The 20,663-nt window shown below is 36.1% G+C and overlaps 1 protein-coding gene across 1 annotated transcript in view; it reads right to left on the minus strand.

The window, feature by feature from the left end:
- Positions 1-20,663, minus strand: part of MIPOL1 (mirror-image polydactyly 1) — a 186,560-nt gene that overhangs the window by 116,632 nt on the left and 49,265 nt on the right. Inside the window, exons 5-9 of the mRNA XM_033063229.1 lie at positions 18,173-18,308; positions 16,338-16,443; positions 5,457-5,586; positions 1,436-1,469; positions 1,006-1,176 (exon numbers count right to left, since the gene is read on the minus strand). Coding sequence (XP_032919120.1) covers positions 1,006-1,176; positions 1,436-1,469; positions 5,457-5,586; positions 16,338-16,443; positions 18,173-18,308 — 577 coding nt within the window. The remainder of the gene's footprint in view (positions 1-1,005; positions 1,177-1,435; positions 1,470-5,456; positions 5,587-16,337; positions 16,444-18,172; positions 18,309-20,663) is intronic.

A 20,663-nucleotide genomic window follows, 5' to 3' on the forward strand; every position in this document is an offset into this window, starting at 1 on the left:
ATGTCAATTAACATGATTGATATCATTAAAGATCACAAACCTGACTTTAAATCCAGTAGAAATTACTTACATGTGGGCCAGTTTTGGTTACTTACATTAAAAATCAAAATTTTCAGTATTGGAAGAGTCAGATGAAATTTCTTGCCTGGCATAAACACATAAGGAGTTTCATCCAGTCTAAGATCTTTTCTCAGGAGATACCTTCCCTGTTTGGACTGTTCCTCCCTACAACTTATTCCTTTTGAGTTAAAATTCTGTTTAAAAAATTGTGGGTAAAAAACCTAAACTCAAACCAAGTTATCAACAGAGAAAAACTCTTCCATGAGATGTGAAAAGCAAGAAGACTCTCTTTATGGTGAAGAGAATGAAGACAATTACTGTTCTCTCAAAATAGGAAATTGCAGGCAATGAGTGACCTGAGCAGAAAAAAGAACCCAGATTCTTTCAAGTCACATATTTGATGGGTAAGACTTTGAGAGTCAAGGACCACATGCTGATTTTTATCTCCTGGATGTGAAGCAACAACGGGTGGAATTGCTTGCATTGTTGCATGTGGTACTGCTATCTTCCTTTAATGTATATTTTTGTGACTTATAACCCTTTATAAATTCTTCCATCCCAGTTAATTGTCATCCAATGCATGACACCAATACAGCATACTCCAAAACAAAGTCCTTAATAGCTTTTTAGATTGGTCAACTCACTGAAAGCTATTTCGTTTTAGAAAGAAGACAGATATTAATGAAGCACAAAAAATACAAACAGAACTTTTCTCATGAAACACAGTGATGCCATTTTAATGGGCACTACTCCCATGAAGAAAAAGTCAATCAGTAATCAGACATTTACTAAAAAGGCTGTCCTCTGAGATTTTCAAGAGAGAGAAGTAAACAAAATAATTTTCTTCCCCAAAAGTAAACCAACCCCTGCCCCTCTCCAAAAAAAAAAAAAAAAAAAAAAAAAAAAAATTTGCTACTGAGTCATTATATACTTGTAGAGACTTACTTGAGATAAAGCAGCATCCCGTTGTTCTATTACTGCATTCATTTCCTCAGCTATTATTTTCTTTTTACGTTCTTTGGTCCTGTGTATCCGGTTCAGAATTATAGCTCCATTCTTCAGTATATCTATCCCTGTGTCTGCATTGTTTATTCTGTTCAGTAATTCCTGTAATGTCTACCAACAGCATTATATGTTAGTCAGACATGAAGTTTTAATATATTTTATTTAATATAGGGTTTTAATTAATAGGCACATGTGAATTGTAAATTGACTGAGTGAAGTTATTGAATTTTCATATTGCAGCAAAGATGTACATTATTAGTGTGTCAATTCTTCTTTTTCCCACATCTTAGTTCTTGAAACCCACTCAATTGAACTTAAGCCTCTAAGATATAAGACTGACATCAAGAAATCTCCTCAGAGAATGGCTTACCATGTCATTTTCTTCAGGGTTAATATTTTCTAGCCTAGAAAAAAGGGACACAGAAAGCCTGATCAGTAGCATTTCCTTAGTGCAGCAAAATGAGTTCGCTTTTTAAATCTTTAGAACCTCAAGTAATTTCATTCTACTAGTCTTTAGAGTCAACCATGACACTGAACATATTAAAGTGCCACCTGCTCGACTCCATCTTTCAATAATGCTCCATATCTTCAGCACTGACTTCAGACTGTTAAGTTATTAATGTTTACTGCTATATATGACTACAAGGATCAATTGTTCATATGTGCTTAGATGAAAAAAGTTCCCCAGTGATAGAAATGACTGATGCTTTTATTTTATTTATTTCTGGGCTTACAACTTTTACATGATTTTTTGTTTTGTTTTGTTTTTACTGCACCCCAAATGAAACAGAACAAGACTTTTGTTGATAGGGTTTTTTTTAATTTTAAAGTAATTATTTTCCTACCTCTTTCTTCTAAAATGAGGGGGAAAATCCCAAATCAGTTGAAGTTATTTTAAAAATATTTTGATTTTTTATCTTGCATAAAATAGGAAACTAAGCCAATTCTCAGCAAGGTCCTTATTTAATTCTGGAACAAACCTGCCTGCACTTTCCTCCCTTTCTATTTCAACAGAACATATATTGACCTGTCAAATACAAAGATGATACGAGGAGTTTAGTCATACAGCATTCAACACTGGTTGTGTAAAAGTAGTATGTGATAGTACAAAAATCTAATAAATGGGATAGTACACATTTTATTTTACCCAAGGTTAGTTAAATGGACAGAGATCTCTTCAGGAAAAATGAGCATATTAAAATTACCTTACCACTCCACTGCTACTTACTTAATGGTGACTTCTATTAAATGTAGCCTATGATGTTTTAAGACAGACATAGTGCCACTAAACATCTTCCAAACAGCAACACTTTTTCAGCAGTGCTGTGACAGGTACTGCTCCAAAACCATGACTTTATAGACATTATAGAACACTTGACAGCCACCACATTTTCCATTAGTTTTGGCATAGTAAATCAACCAGTATAGGAATTTTAAAATTAAAAATAATTATTTCAGAATATGCTATCAGTATACAATAGCTGGTATATTTATACAGTTTTCACAACCAGTAACTACTCCAAAATATTCAGTCAGCACCAGAACTAAACAAAATAAAGTAAAATCTAACCTTTGCTGGGTTTGACTTATATTCATAAAGTAATACAAATAATAAAATAACAAACATAATATTAATTATTGGATTAGTATAATAAATTCTCAGAGCTGGATCCTTGTAGAGTGCCAGCTTTACGTTTTTACATTGTTCTAAGTGCCACTTCATGTGGGACTTAAAAATGGATCTCCAGCTAGTTTGTATTCACAATGAAAAGAACGGTATTTGTCAAAGTAAATTGGCAGGACTGACCCAGCTTCTCCAGAGGACTTCTTTTCTGCTAAAAGTGCGGGTCAACAAAATCACCCAGTCAACCAACAGGCTGGGTAAGCAAGACACCTCAGGGAGAAATGGGAGTGGGAAAAAACCATGAACTTCTGCCATAAGCATACCTTCAGCATATTACTGCCACATGGGATCTGTCTGTAGGTATACAAACACCTCTTTAGGTAGCAAAATGTTTTTTAAAAAGTAGCATCCAGAGCTGTGTATTTGCCCTGTTAAGTTTGCCTGTGCTGTGCATAGACAATGAATGAAAAACCTCATGATTTTAAACAGCAGTAACCAAGGATTCCTTCTCCCCCATTTTTAAACACCTTCTGATAGCATAACCCCTAGGTCCAACAGGGCTGAAAGAATTTTGGTTGTTATAGTTAAATAATGACAACAGAACTGCTGCAACTGCTAATTTAAAGAAAGCACTAAAGCATTTGATAAAGGTTGGCAGGCTGTTCAATATTGCACTCTTGTAAAGTTCTCTGATTGGAATAAGTCCAAAGCAGATGGAAAGAGTGACCTGTGCTCTAAAACTTGATGAGTGTGGCACAAGTAGCCAATGTTCTTTATAAAACCCCAAACCTCTGTGTGCTCCACATCTGAGTCAGGGAACTTGACCTTTTGAACCACCATAAGTAAGGAAGAAACTATCAAGGGTGGGAGTTAGAAAAGAAAGTTGGTGTTTTCCACAGGGAAATCTCCTATACCAGTTCTGAGATTCTGAATGGCATCAGGGTATCAGACCTCTCTATAAAGCATTGGAAAGAACACCCAAGTGGATGACAGCTAGTACAATTGCTGTTCTCTAAATGATAGCAATAAAATGTAATAGCTTGGTTTCAAAATCTCAGTCAAGGGAGTTACTGACTCTCCTGGGAACAAGTACTACTTTGGCATTACCACTGTATCCAGTGCCTTCTGCAATGACAGCTTTTGAGGAAGGTGCTACTCATGGTCTCTGAGAAATGGAGTTTCTTCTCTTTTCTCGTACTTTCGCTTAGAACTAAGTCAGTTTTCAAGAACATGAGTGAAGCAGACAGAAGGGGTTGAAGTGAAAACAGGTGAAAGTGTTCTGAGGGACTCGTTTCAAGAACTGCCACCCATGTGTCTATGGACTCCATTGAAGAAAAAGCAGCAATATGCCAGAAGCCCAGAAGTCATTGACCAGGTTTGTTGACCAGAATGATTAATTCTCTGCATTACTTGATTGCTTTAAGATCAAAGATCTTGATTTTATGCTAGCTACTCACATAGGATCATGTGATGTTTGGAGCCAAACAAAACTTTCTTTACTCTTGGAACACACAAGATTACAAGATGGGCAGAAGAAATTGGGAGTCAAGGCTCAGAGTTATGAAGCCTCTTACAGGGATTTAAAGTGCATCTATAATTTTCTCAGAGATTGCTGTTTAAGGCAAGATTTCAGATGTATGTGCACAAAAGTAGGGCTCCGTAGAGATATTTAACAAATCATGTACTAATTCTTGTGGGTATGCAATCTCCTAATTTTGCTGCTGAGTTATACTTGTGACAAACACTGAGGCTGTGACAAACTCTATTAACTTGTAAATTCTACAGAGTAATGCTGGACAAACTATGTGCAGATTATTGAAATTAATTTAGATAATATTCTTTGGTCCTAACTATAAAAATAGCAAAAGCAGATGACTGGTTTTCTGCCCTAAAGAGTAGTGTTCTCAGTAGAATCAATTATTCAAAACATAATTGCCTGTCATTTAGTTAACTAACAATTGCACCTATTCTGTCTCCTGACATGAAAAGCTTGTTTGCTTTCTATTTCTCCAGGCAGAAATGTAGGAGAAATCTCTCAGTCACTCTAGTCTTTAGAGGGACTCCCCTTTGAGGGACTAACAAAGATGATCACCAAGATCATCACAACTCAGATGGACAAGGATTGTATGGAGAAGCAAACTGTAGTTTCAAAGCAGCCTAAATCCCAAAGGGAGAAAGAAACCACTCTTGACAATTTTCTCCTGACTTAGTTTTGTTTATCATAAGATTGCCTATTTCTGTTGTGTTAAACGGCATAATAAAAAACCTATGAACTATTAATTTTACCCTTATTACCTTACAAATTGCTTCCACACTAAAGACAGGAAAAAACCTCATATATTTTTACTGTGTCACCCATATAATTAGTAGAAATTTTGCTGAAGGAAATGTCTAGTGGGCTTAAAGGATTGATTGATTTCCTATATGTTGCAACTTTTGACTGACATTCTGGTACTCTGTGTCAAAAGATCCCTATAAAATGTCACATTCATCTTATTTCTCCCTCAATAAATCAATACTGAAACTTTTGATTATATTTTTAATTTTTGTGATCAAAATTATTCACCTTCTCTCAATCTCCAGAGAAAAAAATGGTTTTACAGAACAGCTAACAAGTTAACCAATAACACAGTAAGACTAGTCCTAGGCTATTTTATTGCACAGATAATAATGTGCTAAGTTTTCCTATAAGCACTGTTGAGCAGTTTATGACCGTCACAGACCGACACAGCAGCCTTTTTACATGGTGCAGGATATGTACACTTACTCTTTGAGAGACTCTTCTAAACGCTGGACTCGCAGAAATGCTTCATCTCTCTCTTCATTGGCCAACCTAAGCCTTGCCATGACAGCCTCATCACGTTCCCGTTGAGCAGAATAAACTTCTTCCACCAGAGCTGCAAAAGTGTGTTCAACAAACAAATTTAAGAGGGAAAAGCACTATTAGAGGCACTTACATTGGCCTTTGCCACCACTTCCTAAAATCAACACTTCTCCAATAACCCTGGATTATTCTGTATAAGGTCTATATTATTTCTTAGACACAACACTAAATCATTATTAATTGTTAGAGTCAATACTTTAAGGTATTAAATATGTTTTTATTTATGTATTTCAAATTCACCCCTATAAAATCCAACAGGGAAAGAAAGTAATTTGCTGGGCATTCTGAATACTTGCTTAATGGAAAAGTAATTCTTAAACCTTAGAGTCATGTAAGACACTAGCAAGTTTCTTCTAGGATACAGAGTTAAAAGTAATCATACATTAAAAATACTACCATCAGACTGCTTCCTATCAGGGTGCCATAGTGATATTAAAAATTCTAATATTTTTATAGTCTGTCTGTAGTATCACAAGAGTGGCACAGCTGGCATCTCTCCTTCTCTGCCAAGCCTTTACTTTATTGTGTAATATACTGTTATATTATCTGTTACAGCATACATGGACCTTGGAGCATTAGGTACCAATAAACTAAGATTTACTGTCTATCCTTGGGAGCAAACTAACACCTTCAAGTCATTCCTCATCCTGAGCTTACATTTTCTCCCTGCCTCTCCCCTGTCAATATGCCTAACACCATCTCTGGCACACTGCCAGAATCCTTACCTCGACCCTGCCTCCACTAAAATCTTTATTCATACTTTCATCATTTCCCTCTGCAATACTGCAAATCTCTCCTCACAGTCATCATATAACCATGCATTCAAAATATCTAGGGACTTTCAGGATGCTGTAAGACTGCTGTCACTCCAAGACAGAGGACTATATCCTCTTTCACAGGAACCTCAAGAAACTCAGTGGAGATCTGTAGGTTCCTGAATTCTCCGTCCTCCTTGTCCCTTCTAGTCTGTCAAACTGGGGTATAGCCATAGTCTCCTAACATCACACTAGGATGTTTTTCAAATGTTTGTGTTTTCCAAATTTTGGTATTTATTTCTCAAGAATTTTCCCTATTAAACCATTGCTGCTAGGTTTCCTGACTCCCTTTAGAACTATCTGCTCCTCTCTCAACCACTGCTTAAGCCATTAAGATCTCAAAGCAAGGCTCCCTCCCTCTTTACTTCCTCCCTTTTACTAAAAGCCTAGAGCTTTTGTCCCTCCATTCTTACCTAAATTGATATTAACCTCTTTTACCTTTAATTGTTATTTTACTCTTACTTCACCTCTATACACCATTACACAAAAAAACTTCATAGAGGAATATATCGTGAAACACAATATTGTTCTTCACAGAATGGAACAGTAGAAACACAGTAGCACACATTTTTGTAGCACCTATATTGCTGACAAAAAATACATTTAATCAGTACCAAGCAAAAAGGAATCTTCTTGTCCTCAAGCTGGGGAGAAGACCGTCACTGAGGAGTAAGGAAGTATTTTTTGCAGGCCTAGTAAAAGGTTGCAAGCTAACAGCAGATTACACAAAATCAGACAGGGAAAGGCTAAATGTTACTTCTGAAAGTGCAGTCCCTCCCCTCAAAAAAAGTCTGCAGAGGAGCTACAAGCCTAGTCAGCAGGTCAGAGCTGCAACAAGTTGTGTCCCAACACCACCACCAAAAGAAATTCAGCACTGGGAGCACAGATTTTGAAATGCATGCAAAAATTAACAGACACTGATTAAATCCTCTTTAATCCAGAAGAACAGTGTCTTTTTTCCCTTGAAGATCTATTTCCCTTGCTTGCAACAAGAAAGCTTTGCTTGACGTGGAATGGAAAAATCAAGGCAGGATAAGGCAGCTATAACACTGCAGTGGTTGGTATCCAGCAGTAAGTTCGCAACAGAGAATGCATCTGATATCTGCAAAGATAGGTGGCTCAGCAAGGACAAGAAAAAACCCTATGAGGTAACCTAGGCTGTGCATTTCAGCCCACCAGACTTCCACTTTGATTGCTGAGATCTGTGATGGCATGGAAGCTACTGCCAGAGCAATGACTGCCTGGGTAAACTCCAGTGCAACCGCTGTGTCCTCACTGGATCTGGAATACACAAACAGCTTGATTCTGTATGGTAATTATTACCTATCGGTGCCTTAGTATATTTGTTTGCTACAGTTTCTCCAGTAAATTATGTCAATTTATTTAGCATCATAACAGAGACACTTCACAGAGAATCCTTTCCACAAAGCTGCAAGTGGAAACACCATGCAATTTTCACATTGAAATGAATAGTTGTCTAAAATAACCGAAGATTTGGCACTTATTACTATTCTGAGGTTAATTATTTTCCAGTTTAGTTAACTTCTTTCTGCCCTCTTTAAGTGTACCCCTTTGGCCAGGTCTTAGAACATCCTAAATTTGTTAGAAACCCCACAATTTGTTGACTCCTGCAATGGATCTTCAATGTACATGTACACATAGAATACATGTCTTTTGACATATCTAGAGACTGTCTTTTTGCATATCTAAGTTCCTCTCTGTAAATAAACCCAGTGGTAATAATGACTATACAGGCTTTTAAAGAACAGATTATTGCTTATTTGTAATTAAACCAAAGTAATGTGCATATAACAGTTTGCAAGCATTCAGAAAAAGACATTTTTCAAGTTATTTAAGCATCCTGCTTATCTAAAATCTTACCACCTGTGATAGCAGCTCAGATTGCTAATTGCTAACAGTGAACCCTTCCCCCACTCAGAAGTCTATTACAAAACAATGTCTTTTAACTATCAGCTATGAAAAGTGACTTAAATTGACCAACTCTTTCTTATTATGCTCTTATCCTTCCACTAAATTAAAACATTTGTGTAAATATCCCACTGACCAGATCCACCAACTGCATTAAAAAATATTTATAGTCATTCTGTATCAATTACAAGTGTCTGGCTTTTGGTTCTGTTTCTTAAAAGTAATACTGCAAGTCAATTGTTTAATACTAAAATAGATGAGGGAAAATGTAGAAAATAATGTAAGATCCTTGCATAGTAATCTAACTTAAAAAAAAAGAAAAAAAAAGAGATACTTAGATACAAGGTATTTTAATCCAATATAGCAATACTGACACTTCCGAAAGAAATCACTTATTTAAAAAATACTCAAAGACCTCATCTAACTCATTTTAATGGTCTACATAAGACTAAGTCACGTGATTTCTTCACCAGCCAAAGCTGAATTTAGGTTTGATGTTTGCCCCCCAATGGCTACAAATTTCTGACTCTTATTTAATATTTTATTAATTCCTTGTTTCCTACTGTAGGGAATATTATGACAGTCACATGACTGCAGGTAGTCTGAACATGCCCCATTCACACTGAGCCATGGATGAGTCACAAGGAGAAGTTCAAGACCATGAGGACCACAGCATGCTTCAAATAAACAAAAAGCATTTAGGTCTCAATGCAGCAGCAAAGCAAAACATTTTGAACGACATCTAGGAAAACAAGTGATATATAAGCTGTCCAGTTAGAGCCTATGAAAGAATGACATGAAATTTCTTCATATTAGAAAGAGTAAAAATTATCCAGTTATCATCTCTATGCTTCTTAAAAATGTGAGGTGAAAACTGATTGAGAGTAATACCCAGTCATGCCTCTATATTGCATTCAAGATATGATATATGCAGCAAAATCATAACTCCATACTGCCACACTGACTTGGCACCTGACCCAAAGGAAAAATAGATCCAGCTACTTTTTCACCAACTGCTCTGGTTCACATGACCAGGTTTTCCTTGGAGACCTTCTAGTGGCATACCAACCATCCCTATCCTTTCTGTCTTAAGTCCTGACCAAGAAGAAACACAACTTCATACAGAATTAATATTTCAGGTAAGAAAATGACACACAGAAGTGAAGTATGAGTAGTCTAGTATTAAGCTAAAATGAATTGTGTCACTTATTGATTCATATATATACAGTGGCACTCAAGAGTTAAAATATTTAAATCCCAGTGAATTAAGACAAAAAGGATTATTTTCCCATGCTTGCAAATATTGTAGTATATAAAAGTACAGCACTACTATTTAGTTGTATAAACTTGTTTTGGAAGAATTTAATAACATCTTTCTCCTTGTAACTAAAATCCCTGCACACTCTAAAAGAGCTCTTTATTTTAAAAGAATCATTATGCTAAACTCATCAATTCTAAAACATTTTTAGTTTTTAGTAAAGAAAACAATTGTAAACAGAGAGCTTTTGTAAGGTAGATAGCTATTACAAAGTTCACTTAGAAAATCAATATAGCATTTTAGCTGGAATTTGCTCATTAAACACCCACAGCTCTAATGCAAATTATGATGGAATGAATAAAGCAAATACATATGCTTCTTTCTTTTTATTAAATGTAAAATCTACTGTTAATTGCATCTGGTATGTCATATAAACTTTTCTCCTTAACTATTAAATGGAAGCTTTTACAAAAGTCATTAGAGATTCTCTTTCTTTGACTTGTATAAATTTCAATATTTGTTCAGTAAAGGTTCACAGCAGTTAAATTACATTAACAAATATTATTAGCTACTATGTAAGCCAACTAAGTAAAATACTTATATTGCAGGTAAAACAAATCAATGGGTGTTTACAATAATATTTGGATATGTCCATTTTTAAACAAGCTTATCAAATATCATGTAATTCTTAGTCAAATGAGAGAGACTCAAAGTAGATTTTTTTATCCCAAATACTCAAATTTGTTTAGTAAGCTAATTGTTTTCTAATATGGGCAAAAGTAAATATGAAGAAGATGAACCATACCAAGTATGAGTTTACTGAGTCAAAGCAGTGTACATATTTTCTTAGTTGAACCTGATTCTTTTGGCAAACTTGTCTCCTATACTTTTTTAAACCACCTTTAAAACAGCAGCACTGAGAAGGTGTGCTGGAAATCATTCTAGTTTAAACAGTGCTTCATGATTTTCCAAACATGGAACTTTGGGGGAAGCAAGGAAAACACGACTCCCAGGATAAAAGTCTGTTTGCTTATTTCCTAGAGGTCATCTGTGTAAATAAAATAAACTGAGTAAGAGAGGTAAAAGAGGGAAATTTTGTGACTAAAACCATTTATGGCAGCAGAAATCACTTCACATTACTCATTAAAAAAAAAGCAAAATTAGAATATAGTCCAGGCCTTATGAAAAAAAATGAGATCACTATCCACAACGCTACTGTACTTCAGAAGATACAGTAAATACTACAACACTCCATAACTGATTTTCAATAAAGGTCAGTTTTACAGATATATTAAATTTTATTTAACCATATGGGTATATGCTTGTTCTCCTTACAGAAATACAAACATGTATATATTTGACATACACACAAATTAGAAATCAAAATCATCTGAGATTTCTTTCTACTAAATTTAATGACTATGCTCACAATTCCTAAATAAAAATGAAGAAAAAAAATCCTGAATTGCCATGAAAGCCTTTAAAATGTGTCATTAATTGGTCTCTGCTTATACATGTTACAAAATGCAGATAATCCCTAGAAATGTTCAAATTCTAAAGCCCTTACAGAGTTCTTATTCAGGTTAATGGCAAACTATCAGGAGCTCCAGGGCTCACTGTCAACTTAAAAATAGTGCTGACATGTTCTATTACGAAACAGACAACTTAAGTTCCTCACTCTTTTTGAAAGCTACCATACATTTACTTTCAGTTATGACGTATAACAGAAAAATAAAATTGCGATAAGAAGATCATAGGAAAACTACTTAAGAGTTTTCATCAGTCTGTACCAGGAGTTATAGACTAAAAGTAATTTACACCTAAATGTGACTTCACAGATAAAGCAATCTGAACAAACACTGATAGAACACACTGACTTCTTTATTACTTTGTGTTTGTTGTATGTATTTAGTGCATGGCATTCATCTGCTCCTACATTTCCAATGCTATAAAAAGAGTGTTCTTAATAAAAGGCCAAAGTTGCTTAGTGGCAGCTCTGCATAGGGTTTTCTTTGTGTACTCAGATCACAATTCAATTAAAAAAAAATAAAGTGGAAAAGAATAGGAGAGAGTATTATACACAGACCCCAAGGCAGTTCTTGTGAAAGCCAATCCCTGTACAATACTTAAGCCTATGCCTCTAATACACTAAACACAGCTGACTTCCAAATTCAAACCATAAAACTTTTTTCTTCAGTGAATAATTGCTGATGCCTGAATATTTACTTTTAGGGGGAAAATATAAACATTACATTGAAGTTTGCAAGTTATAATTTGTCATGTTAAAGGAAAGTTTTGTAATACCCCAAGAAACAGATCATTTGCAGACCTTTTTATTCCTGAATAAAACCCAATTCTTTATGCTCATCCAGCACTTGTGTGGAAGAAAGAAGGGCCAGAGTAGTCATAAAAAATGCAGAAGAAACTGGCTTGCTTTTTGCATACAAACTCTACCAATAAATACCTTAGTAATTGACATTTTAATCTATGTCAACTCATCATATATTGTACTTCAAAGAGCTGTATGCAACTTTTTGACAATCAACAATTCTGACAATCTGAAGGTAAAATCACATTGTTTCAAATTAAGCTGTTAAAAATTAAGCCAAGAATCTCTCAGTCACGATGTCCCTGCCTTAGGGTTTTTTTCTATTCTTTAGGTGGATTGCCTACCTTCCTATACATAGGATTCAAATCCTGCAGCTGTTTTCAAAATTGGGTTATTTATCAGGAAATATTTTGAAAAGATATTCAGGAATTAGTATTCCATAATTAAGCATTTAATAGGACAAACCCACTAAGAATTATATCGACTAAATATATAAATAAATCATGCACAGAAAATTGGTTTATATATATGCATTACCTTCTTAAACTGTAAAATATCATTCAAATTTAGGTTTATAAACACAAGAGTTGGGAACTATTGAGTTCTTTTGGCTAAAGCCCAATATTGGCCTTATTTCAGTTTAATTGGAAGAGGATCTTGAATTCATCTTCTCCATGAGATATCAGGAACCTGGATTTCTGTTTGTACCAAAGGTTAATAAGAAATGTGTCTGCAAAAGTCAAACAGCATTAAATACCAAAAACTGATTATTATTCTGCAGGAGTTGTTCTGTCATTCATAATCTCTCCATGCTCCAACCTTCCACAGCTAATCTTTAATGGATGACATGCAGGAAAGAAAAATAACATCTAAAAAGGGACTCTAAAGTGAGCTTTGAAGAAATGGAAAATACTTTTCTTCTGTGCTGAAAGTTATTGCCACCCAAAGTTTATTACTGGCAAGATTACTTATTTCCTCTTACTTTATGGATATTGAATTAAATTAACTCTAAGCTAACAGCCACTTGAATATTTGTTTTTACTTTTGCTATTAAATCTATTGCATATGCATATTCAGTAATTATTTTTCAAGTTAATTTAGAAAACTTCAAATAATGTTCATTAATATTTCCACACCATATTCAAGAATTCCAAAATACCACAAACATATATTCACAACATTTTCATAAAAACAGACCTGAAACAGGGACTTCATTGTAGGTACATTGCCACAGTTTCCAAGAGACTGAAAGTGGTGTAATATATACCACCATGCTAGAAGTACTGCTCTCCTCTTTTTCCACACTGTATTTCCTATCATTACCTTGGTCTTTCAAAGAGCATCTACAGAAAGCTAATACAGTTTTCAGGCATTAAAAATGGTGTGAAACCCCTAACACGGCTGGAATCAATCCCACTGAGCTGATGTTGATTTAAGAAAGTGTTAAATTTTGGTAACATTATTGCTAGATACTGGCACAAAACCCGACTCGTGGAATAGCTGTTGTTACAGAAATACTTAAGGATAAATATCTTTATTGTATTTTCATTCATGATTATTTTAAGTCTCAATATAAACTCTGATAGCAACAAAAATATTACAAGAGCTCCTGTTCTGATGCCAGCTATGGTATATCTTGCTGCAGTAATGGTGCTGTGAGAATAGGTCTTTGATATTTTTTCCAGTCTAGATAAGTTACCACTATATCCTATAACTGTCCCTTACACTCAACCAGCTCCTTCCTCTAAAAGTTCCTGTATATCCCCTGTTTGATCCTTCCATTAGGGAAAAAAATGAAGTCGCTTACTACGTCCATCCAAAGTGAGATCTGTTCTTTCAGCTAGTTGTTTTGAAGACTTAACTCCTTTGCAATGCCTCCATCTTGATTTTCCAGTCTGTCCTTGGAAGATGTATGCTCCTTCCCCTTTCCACCACCACAGGTGGCACCCACCCTCTTTTCTGTCCAACATATGAAAGTTCTGCACACTCAAATTTCAAGATCTGGCTGTCCTTCATACCCACTTCATATGTGGAGTTCCCTTTTGTGCTTACACTATCCTGGTGTCTGTTCTTTCATGATGTACTCTTCCCTGAGTTTTCCTGATGTTATCTATGAATTTGCCTCTTTTTTCTTCACTTTTTCCTTTGAACAACGTAAAAATCATAAACTGACAATCTTTGGATTATTTGTTTCTGTAGACTGCTGTAGCTTCATTTCAAAATGCCCTTCGGCTTTACTCTTCAATTCTTTCCATAGGACTTGTCTAGGTAAAACCTATCAATTAGAGGGTTACCTTTTAAAACAGAATTCTAATATTCCTCAAAGTAGATAACACTTTTATGGTGTACCTTTCTTATGTTCTTTACAATATAATTTTGTGGAGTCCCTTACTTATCATAAAGTCAGTACTAAGTAATAATAAAAATGCAAACACCCATATTTACAAGCTTCACTCTACCATGTGTTACACACTGCAGTAATTAAACATTAACTAGTAACCTGAAATCACAGTAGCATGTGTTCTCCCTTCCTCAAAGAACTTAATGCAGAGGGTTAAGTTTTTCCTTAAACACACCGTCTGTTCTTTATTAGGTTCTGCTTGTCCATTAGAACTCTCCTCAAGGCTTTTATGGGAGAGACACACAGAGGCTTCCACAAATCCAGTTTGGTTCACACAATTCCAGATTTGAAACCATTTATCCAAATTTGGTAACGTTCTCAAAACTGTAAGACAGGAAGCAAAAAACTGTGAAATATTAACGATGCTTCCTTTTGGCAAACAGTTTAAGTAGCAAGGAGCCTCTTGCCCTCTCTCTTCAGTATTTAAAGGATTTTATACTTCCTGCACTCATAAAAGGAGAAAAAAAAGATTATTTTTAAAGGTCATTGTTATTACACTATGTAGCTCTCTTTAAAATTTGGTTTAGTCTTCCTTTTAAAACAAATAAGCATGTTAAATTATTATATCCCTATTCATGGGGCTCTGTTTTGAAGAGAAAAATATGCTTAGGACATAATCAGAAAGTTTAAGCAGTAGTGTAGGAAAACAACAATTTCCTAACAAGTATTTCAACTGTATCCATGAATGAAACTATCCTTGTTTTTTGACACACCTTTCTTTCCAGGTTTTAATGAGCAATGAACATCTATGCTAAAGAGAATCAAGTACAGAGGTAAAACACTGGGCAAATATCCAGGAACAAACACAAAACTTCATATTCAAGCCAAACAATCTGCATTAGCATTTGGCTGGTGGATATAACAATGACACACAGTCCAGATTTTTTCTTCTGAAAATAAAGCAAGCAGTTATGTAAAATTAAATAAGAATAAAATTATGTCTGCATTTCATTTTTTCCTAAGATGTCCATAGGATTTGACTTTCCCTTCCCCCACAACAGGAAACCTAGGAACTCTCTTTTCTATCTGTAATATTCACAGTATACCATATTCTCAGGAGTTTGATATTAAGTGGAATGTCAGCCATCTGTTTTTCAGCTAGAGATTTATTACCTGCTCCTCCCTTTAGTACAAATATTTTGTGGACGGCTATTAGAACTATTAATACTCTATGAAGTGTGCATGATCTATGAGGAAAGAATTTTACCAAGCTTACACTCTCTTTCTGAACAAATGATACAATGAATTTATAAAAGCACTGTCATTAATTATTTTAAAAATCTTAATGAAAACCTTAGAGTATTTTTCATCTACTGGGTACACTATATACACTATACTCACTTTTCAATAATAAGAATGCCCAGCTTCGTTACATTAGCGGTTTCCACAAGCACAGAATACAAACTGTCTCCATGCTTGTATGTCTATCCAAAGAACAATTAACAACAAATAAAAGCACACGTTCACTTCCAGCTATAAACTTTAAAATCTTTCCTTCTGAGAATTCATATAAACACCATTCACTGGATATATGCCATCATCTCACAAAAATTCATTTTAACTACCAAAGGAGCAGATTTTTCAAGAACAGCGCAGGTCTCTAGTTGAGGTGAATGCGAGACTATCTCCAAACACGGGGAGGGGGTAGTATTGCTCTGAACCAGCTAAAACAATAAGTGGTATTTGAACTGCTGGTTGAAAGGTAGAGGCACTGGTAATCATTATTTCCCCTTGTTTGTTCAGGACCTTCCAACAAAACAAACAACCTTTTTGTGATTGGATTGACATGGTGTTAACAATGCATTTAATGCCCAAATCAGTATGAATACAGGTAAAGCTCCTACTAATACCAGTACCAGGATGTTAAAGCCATCTATTTTCTAAGCAACTCTAAACAGCCACACATAAAAAAAAAAAGTCAAATCTTCCCTCCTTTAGCAAATAAAGCTAACATTCACTAGGCCACGTCATATAGCAACCACTGGTACTGTATGAGCCATACAGCCATCTGTTAAACGCTCGCCTACCGTACCTGCAATCTTCTCTGCAATCTTTGCTTCTGTAGCTCTCTCTTGCAATTCCAAGTCCAACTTCATTGTCTTCAGCTCCTTGTCCTTTTCAGCCAGCTTGTCTTGAAGCTGAATTGAACAAATGGACAGTAAGATTCTCATCTGGCTGAAACCATCGACCAGTACTTCCAACCTCAATAAAGTTGCAAATAACAATTTCTCTCCCCAAAAATACAAACACTAAGCATTAAGAAAGAAGTTAAATTTACTATATTTATTTGTTTAAAGAACAAATGTTAAGAATATATTTTTTAACATCTGGCCTTTCTTACTCTGGCAGACAAGTAGCAATGAATATACCATGGCTTTTATTTGTGATTCTCTTCCTCAGGTATCACCAGTTGTAATCATTCTTGGTAAGGAAGTTCAGAATTGCATGGAATATAATGTAGGTGATTGCATGAATAGCCTGTTTTCTACCAAGATACAAACATCACAGTCTGAAAAGACTGGTGTAAATGCATATTTTTCATTTTCTTCATCAGACAGAAGATTGGTATTCTTTCACATACTGGGCCCTTTCTTTTAAAGGGTATTCACTGAATTTGTTCTTGGACAGATATCTGAGCTTAAATATTCAATGACACTTCATGGAAAGATCACAGACTGCTAGGCTGCTTAGGTACATGCAACCACAGCTAACACTGGAGCAATGCAGGCTCAAGGAACACGGAATTTTCTCCGCTTCAATAAAGCTGATTATCTAGGCACATGAACAGAAGCATCAGAAGAATGAGCTCCAGACTCTATCCAAGAAATCCTGGTCTAGTCTATGGTCTTCATTTGTTTTCACCCAGGGAGCAAGAAACTATGTACAGTAATTTCACGATTACAAACTGCACTGACTATAAGCCGCATCACCAGGTGTTGGCAAACATTTTGTTCTTTATCCATAAAAAAGCCGCACCCAATTATAAGCCGCTCTGTCGTTCGCAGCGAGGACCCGCGTGCAACAAAGTTGCCAAATAGTAACAGAACCACGGCATGGCGGGGTTTACTGGCTTGGCTCGGGTCGTGAGGGCCCAGGGCTGCCAACGGGGCCAGGTGGTCCAGTTCGTCGCTGCCGCTCAGTGGGGCCGCTCGGGGCGGGCTGCCGCTGCCGCTGGGCTCGCTCTCCCCAGCCCGGCGCTGCCCCGCGATGGCAGGGGGGCACGGAGCCCGTCGGCACCCACGGCGGTGGTGGGAGGTAGGGATGGAGCCCGCTGGCACCCATGGCAGTGGCACGCGGGAACGGGAGCTCTCCGCCTCCCCATGGGCCGCGGGGTCAGCAGGAGAGAGCCCCCCGCCTTCCCCCCGGGCTGCGGGGCCAGCAGGAGGGAGCTCCCCCGCCTCCCCCACCCCGGTGCTGCTGGCACTGAGCCGGCTTCACCGGCCGCACAACAGAGTAACCAATTTGTAACAATCACGTAAATGCCGGGTTTTATTGGCAGGTGCTTGACTTGCCACCTCGGTTTGCACTTCAGGGGTTGGAAATGTCAGAAAATTATTCACATATTAGCCACTCCTGAGTGTAAGCTGCATTTCCGGTGTGGGAGCAAAATTTTGGTCAAAACAGTGAGGCTTTTAATCGTGAAATTACTGTAATTGATTAAAAAAGTCAGAGAGTAGGCTGCACATGTTTTTTTTAATTCCAGAGAAATACTTGTTAAGCAGATACTAAGAATCCAAAAAGACAGGAAGCTAGTGATTGGTGCACTAAAATAAATAACAAAATGAAATCAGGCACAGTTTAAAATGTATGTTTTGCAAGGCAATTATAAAAAAGTAAATATTGGTATCTTGAATATCTCAATTGTACCTTTTTATTTTTGGCCCTCAGAATGTCCAATTCTTTTAAAAGGAATGCAGTTTCTGTTTTTCCACCTAATTCTTCAGCATCATTCCATGAGGATATAAATTCAGGAAGCATCATATTATCCTTTCTTTCTACCATGCTATATTTTGGAAAGAAAAAAAACAGGAAATTAAAAGTAATTGAGAAAACAGTTGTTATTACACGCCTCTGAAACAAAATGCACAGAAATAAATCATCAAAACTTGTTAACAAACTTTTTAACGACTGCAAATATATCAAATAGTCAGAAAAAATTGATGCCCTTCTACCACTTCTTAAAGCTATAACTCTGAAAAGAATCTGTAAATATAGAATAGCAAATAAATATCCTAAAGAATTAAGGCAAAAAATGAATATAAATTGGCTATGAAACCTATAAACAGCAAATGCTTTAAAAAAGCAAATATTAAAAACCATCACTTAACATAGAGCAAAAAGTAATAAAATATTTGGGGATCAAAGTGATGCTCAGATTTAAGCAAACCAAGGATTTTTTTTTTGTAGGATGATTCCACAGGAATTGATATGAGAATATCCATTAAAAAATATAGTTCATATTGAAGAGACCTGTAAAATAATGGCATGATTCTAAATATTATAACTGACAACAGGAATTCCATACTGCATGCCACTTGGAGTTTTAAAATAACTTATCATTTGTTGCCATAGTTACCATAGACACCTTAGAATAAGACAAGATTCAATGGCCAGAAAAATTGTGTCTCAAAGTAAGACTTTCATAAAACTTCTTGGGTATCCATTGATACTCACAGATCACTCAGATCTCACTTGTAGCATGGCAGCAAAATGAGTAAATGAATGGATTGGAAGGGGAACCGGCAAATATTTTTAACATTTGCTTTTCCTAAGCATTTTCTGGTTATAAACTTCATAGCCAATAACTGATAAGAAGTACTGTAGACATTACTTTATGCGCAATTCACATCCTAGAAAGATAAAGAAATCTATCTATTGCTCCAAAGAGTCATTCTCTTAGACAGACAGTTGTCTGTATTCAGCCACCCTTTTTTCACCTGCTTCCACTGGATTTATTTTCTGTATGGTTCTTTAAGAAGGAAGTTAAGACCTGTTTTCTGCAGGCTAGCTGTGCAACCTGAAGCCCATTAAACATAGACAGCATGGAGATTAACATGTACTACTAAGTGTATTGCACTACATATGGGTGAAAGAGCGGCTTAAACTGCATGTCTTCCCTTCCAAGATCCTTCAAATCCTATTTAACCTTTGCTGTGCATATTTCATTGAGTACTGTTTTGGGTTGCAAGTGATAGATGCATCCAGATACTCTTGCCCAGACATGACTAAACCCAAATGTTTCTTGCACATTTTCTGTGTTCAAGAGATGCTTCCATGGACAAGTTTGAATATAACTCATCATCATCTTAAAGATAAGTTTATATTAGATGTTAGGAAGAAATTTTTTACTCAGATGGTAGTTGGACACCAGAACAAGTTGTTGAGAGTTGTGGATGCTCCATTCTTGGAAGTGTTCAAGTGTTGGATGGGCCTGGTCTAGTGAAAGGTATTCCTGCTCGTGGGAGAGGGGCTGGGACTAGAGCCACTCTATAATTCTGTGGCCATCTTTCAACTCCTCAAAAGTTTTCTTCCTTTCTCCTTAAAACTGACAAATCACATTGACAGTACACCAAGACCACCACCTAAAACACAAATCAACACTGACTCAACATTTCCTGGCTTTTTCCATATAAAGAAATGTTAACATATATTCTAATTACAATCTATTTGGGCAAAGGCAGATTTTGTCAAATAGCTTTAGTAACTTACATGTAACATACTTGGAGCTGAGATGGTTCAACATGCTGACTGCTGTGGGAGGTTAATCTCCTTGTTCAAGACAAGCCTGATTGGGAGTGGCACTGGTGAAAGGTAAAATGAGCCATTTTTGGCTGACTCTGTGCTGGGCTGTACCTAAGCACTCTGGATTACACTTGGCATTTAGTGCAGGGTGCATTGCCCTTACAGCAAACCTCAGTCGCAAATGCAAAAAGGCAAAAAGGAAAATCAAAAAGTGTTAAGGATTGGGTTTGGCCCAGAAAGTTACTGATAGGTCATAATGAAGGTAACAAAACTAGGTGTAGAATCTGTTAGACAGGTGAGGAATTAGTGTATTTTCCTAAAGTATACAATAAAGTTTTGCAGCCTTGATCCCATTTTCAAAAACAACTCTTGACACTCCCAGTTTAAAACTGTTTTTCAGACTGCCTAAGTCACTCAAAACTGGTACATGTTCCCTAACCAGCTGGCTAGTCAAAGGTATAACCAGACAGCTAGGTATACATTGTGTCACATACAGAATGAGTGTATAAATTTCTTAAGACTGCTATAGAGGGTCACTGGACAGTAAAAACACTAGTGACAAGAAATTACCAAAATTAATGACACAATAAAATCTTCAGAGTCTGTATTAAACTTT

Source organism: Catharus ustulatus, chromosome 6, assembly GCF_009819885.2.
Source record: "Catharus ustulatus isolate bCatUst1 chromosome 6, bCatUst1.pri.v2, whole genome shotgun sequence".
Taxonomy (NCBI): Eukaryota; Metazoa; Chordata; class Aves; order Passeriformes; family Turdidae; genus Catharus; species Catharus ustulatus.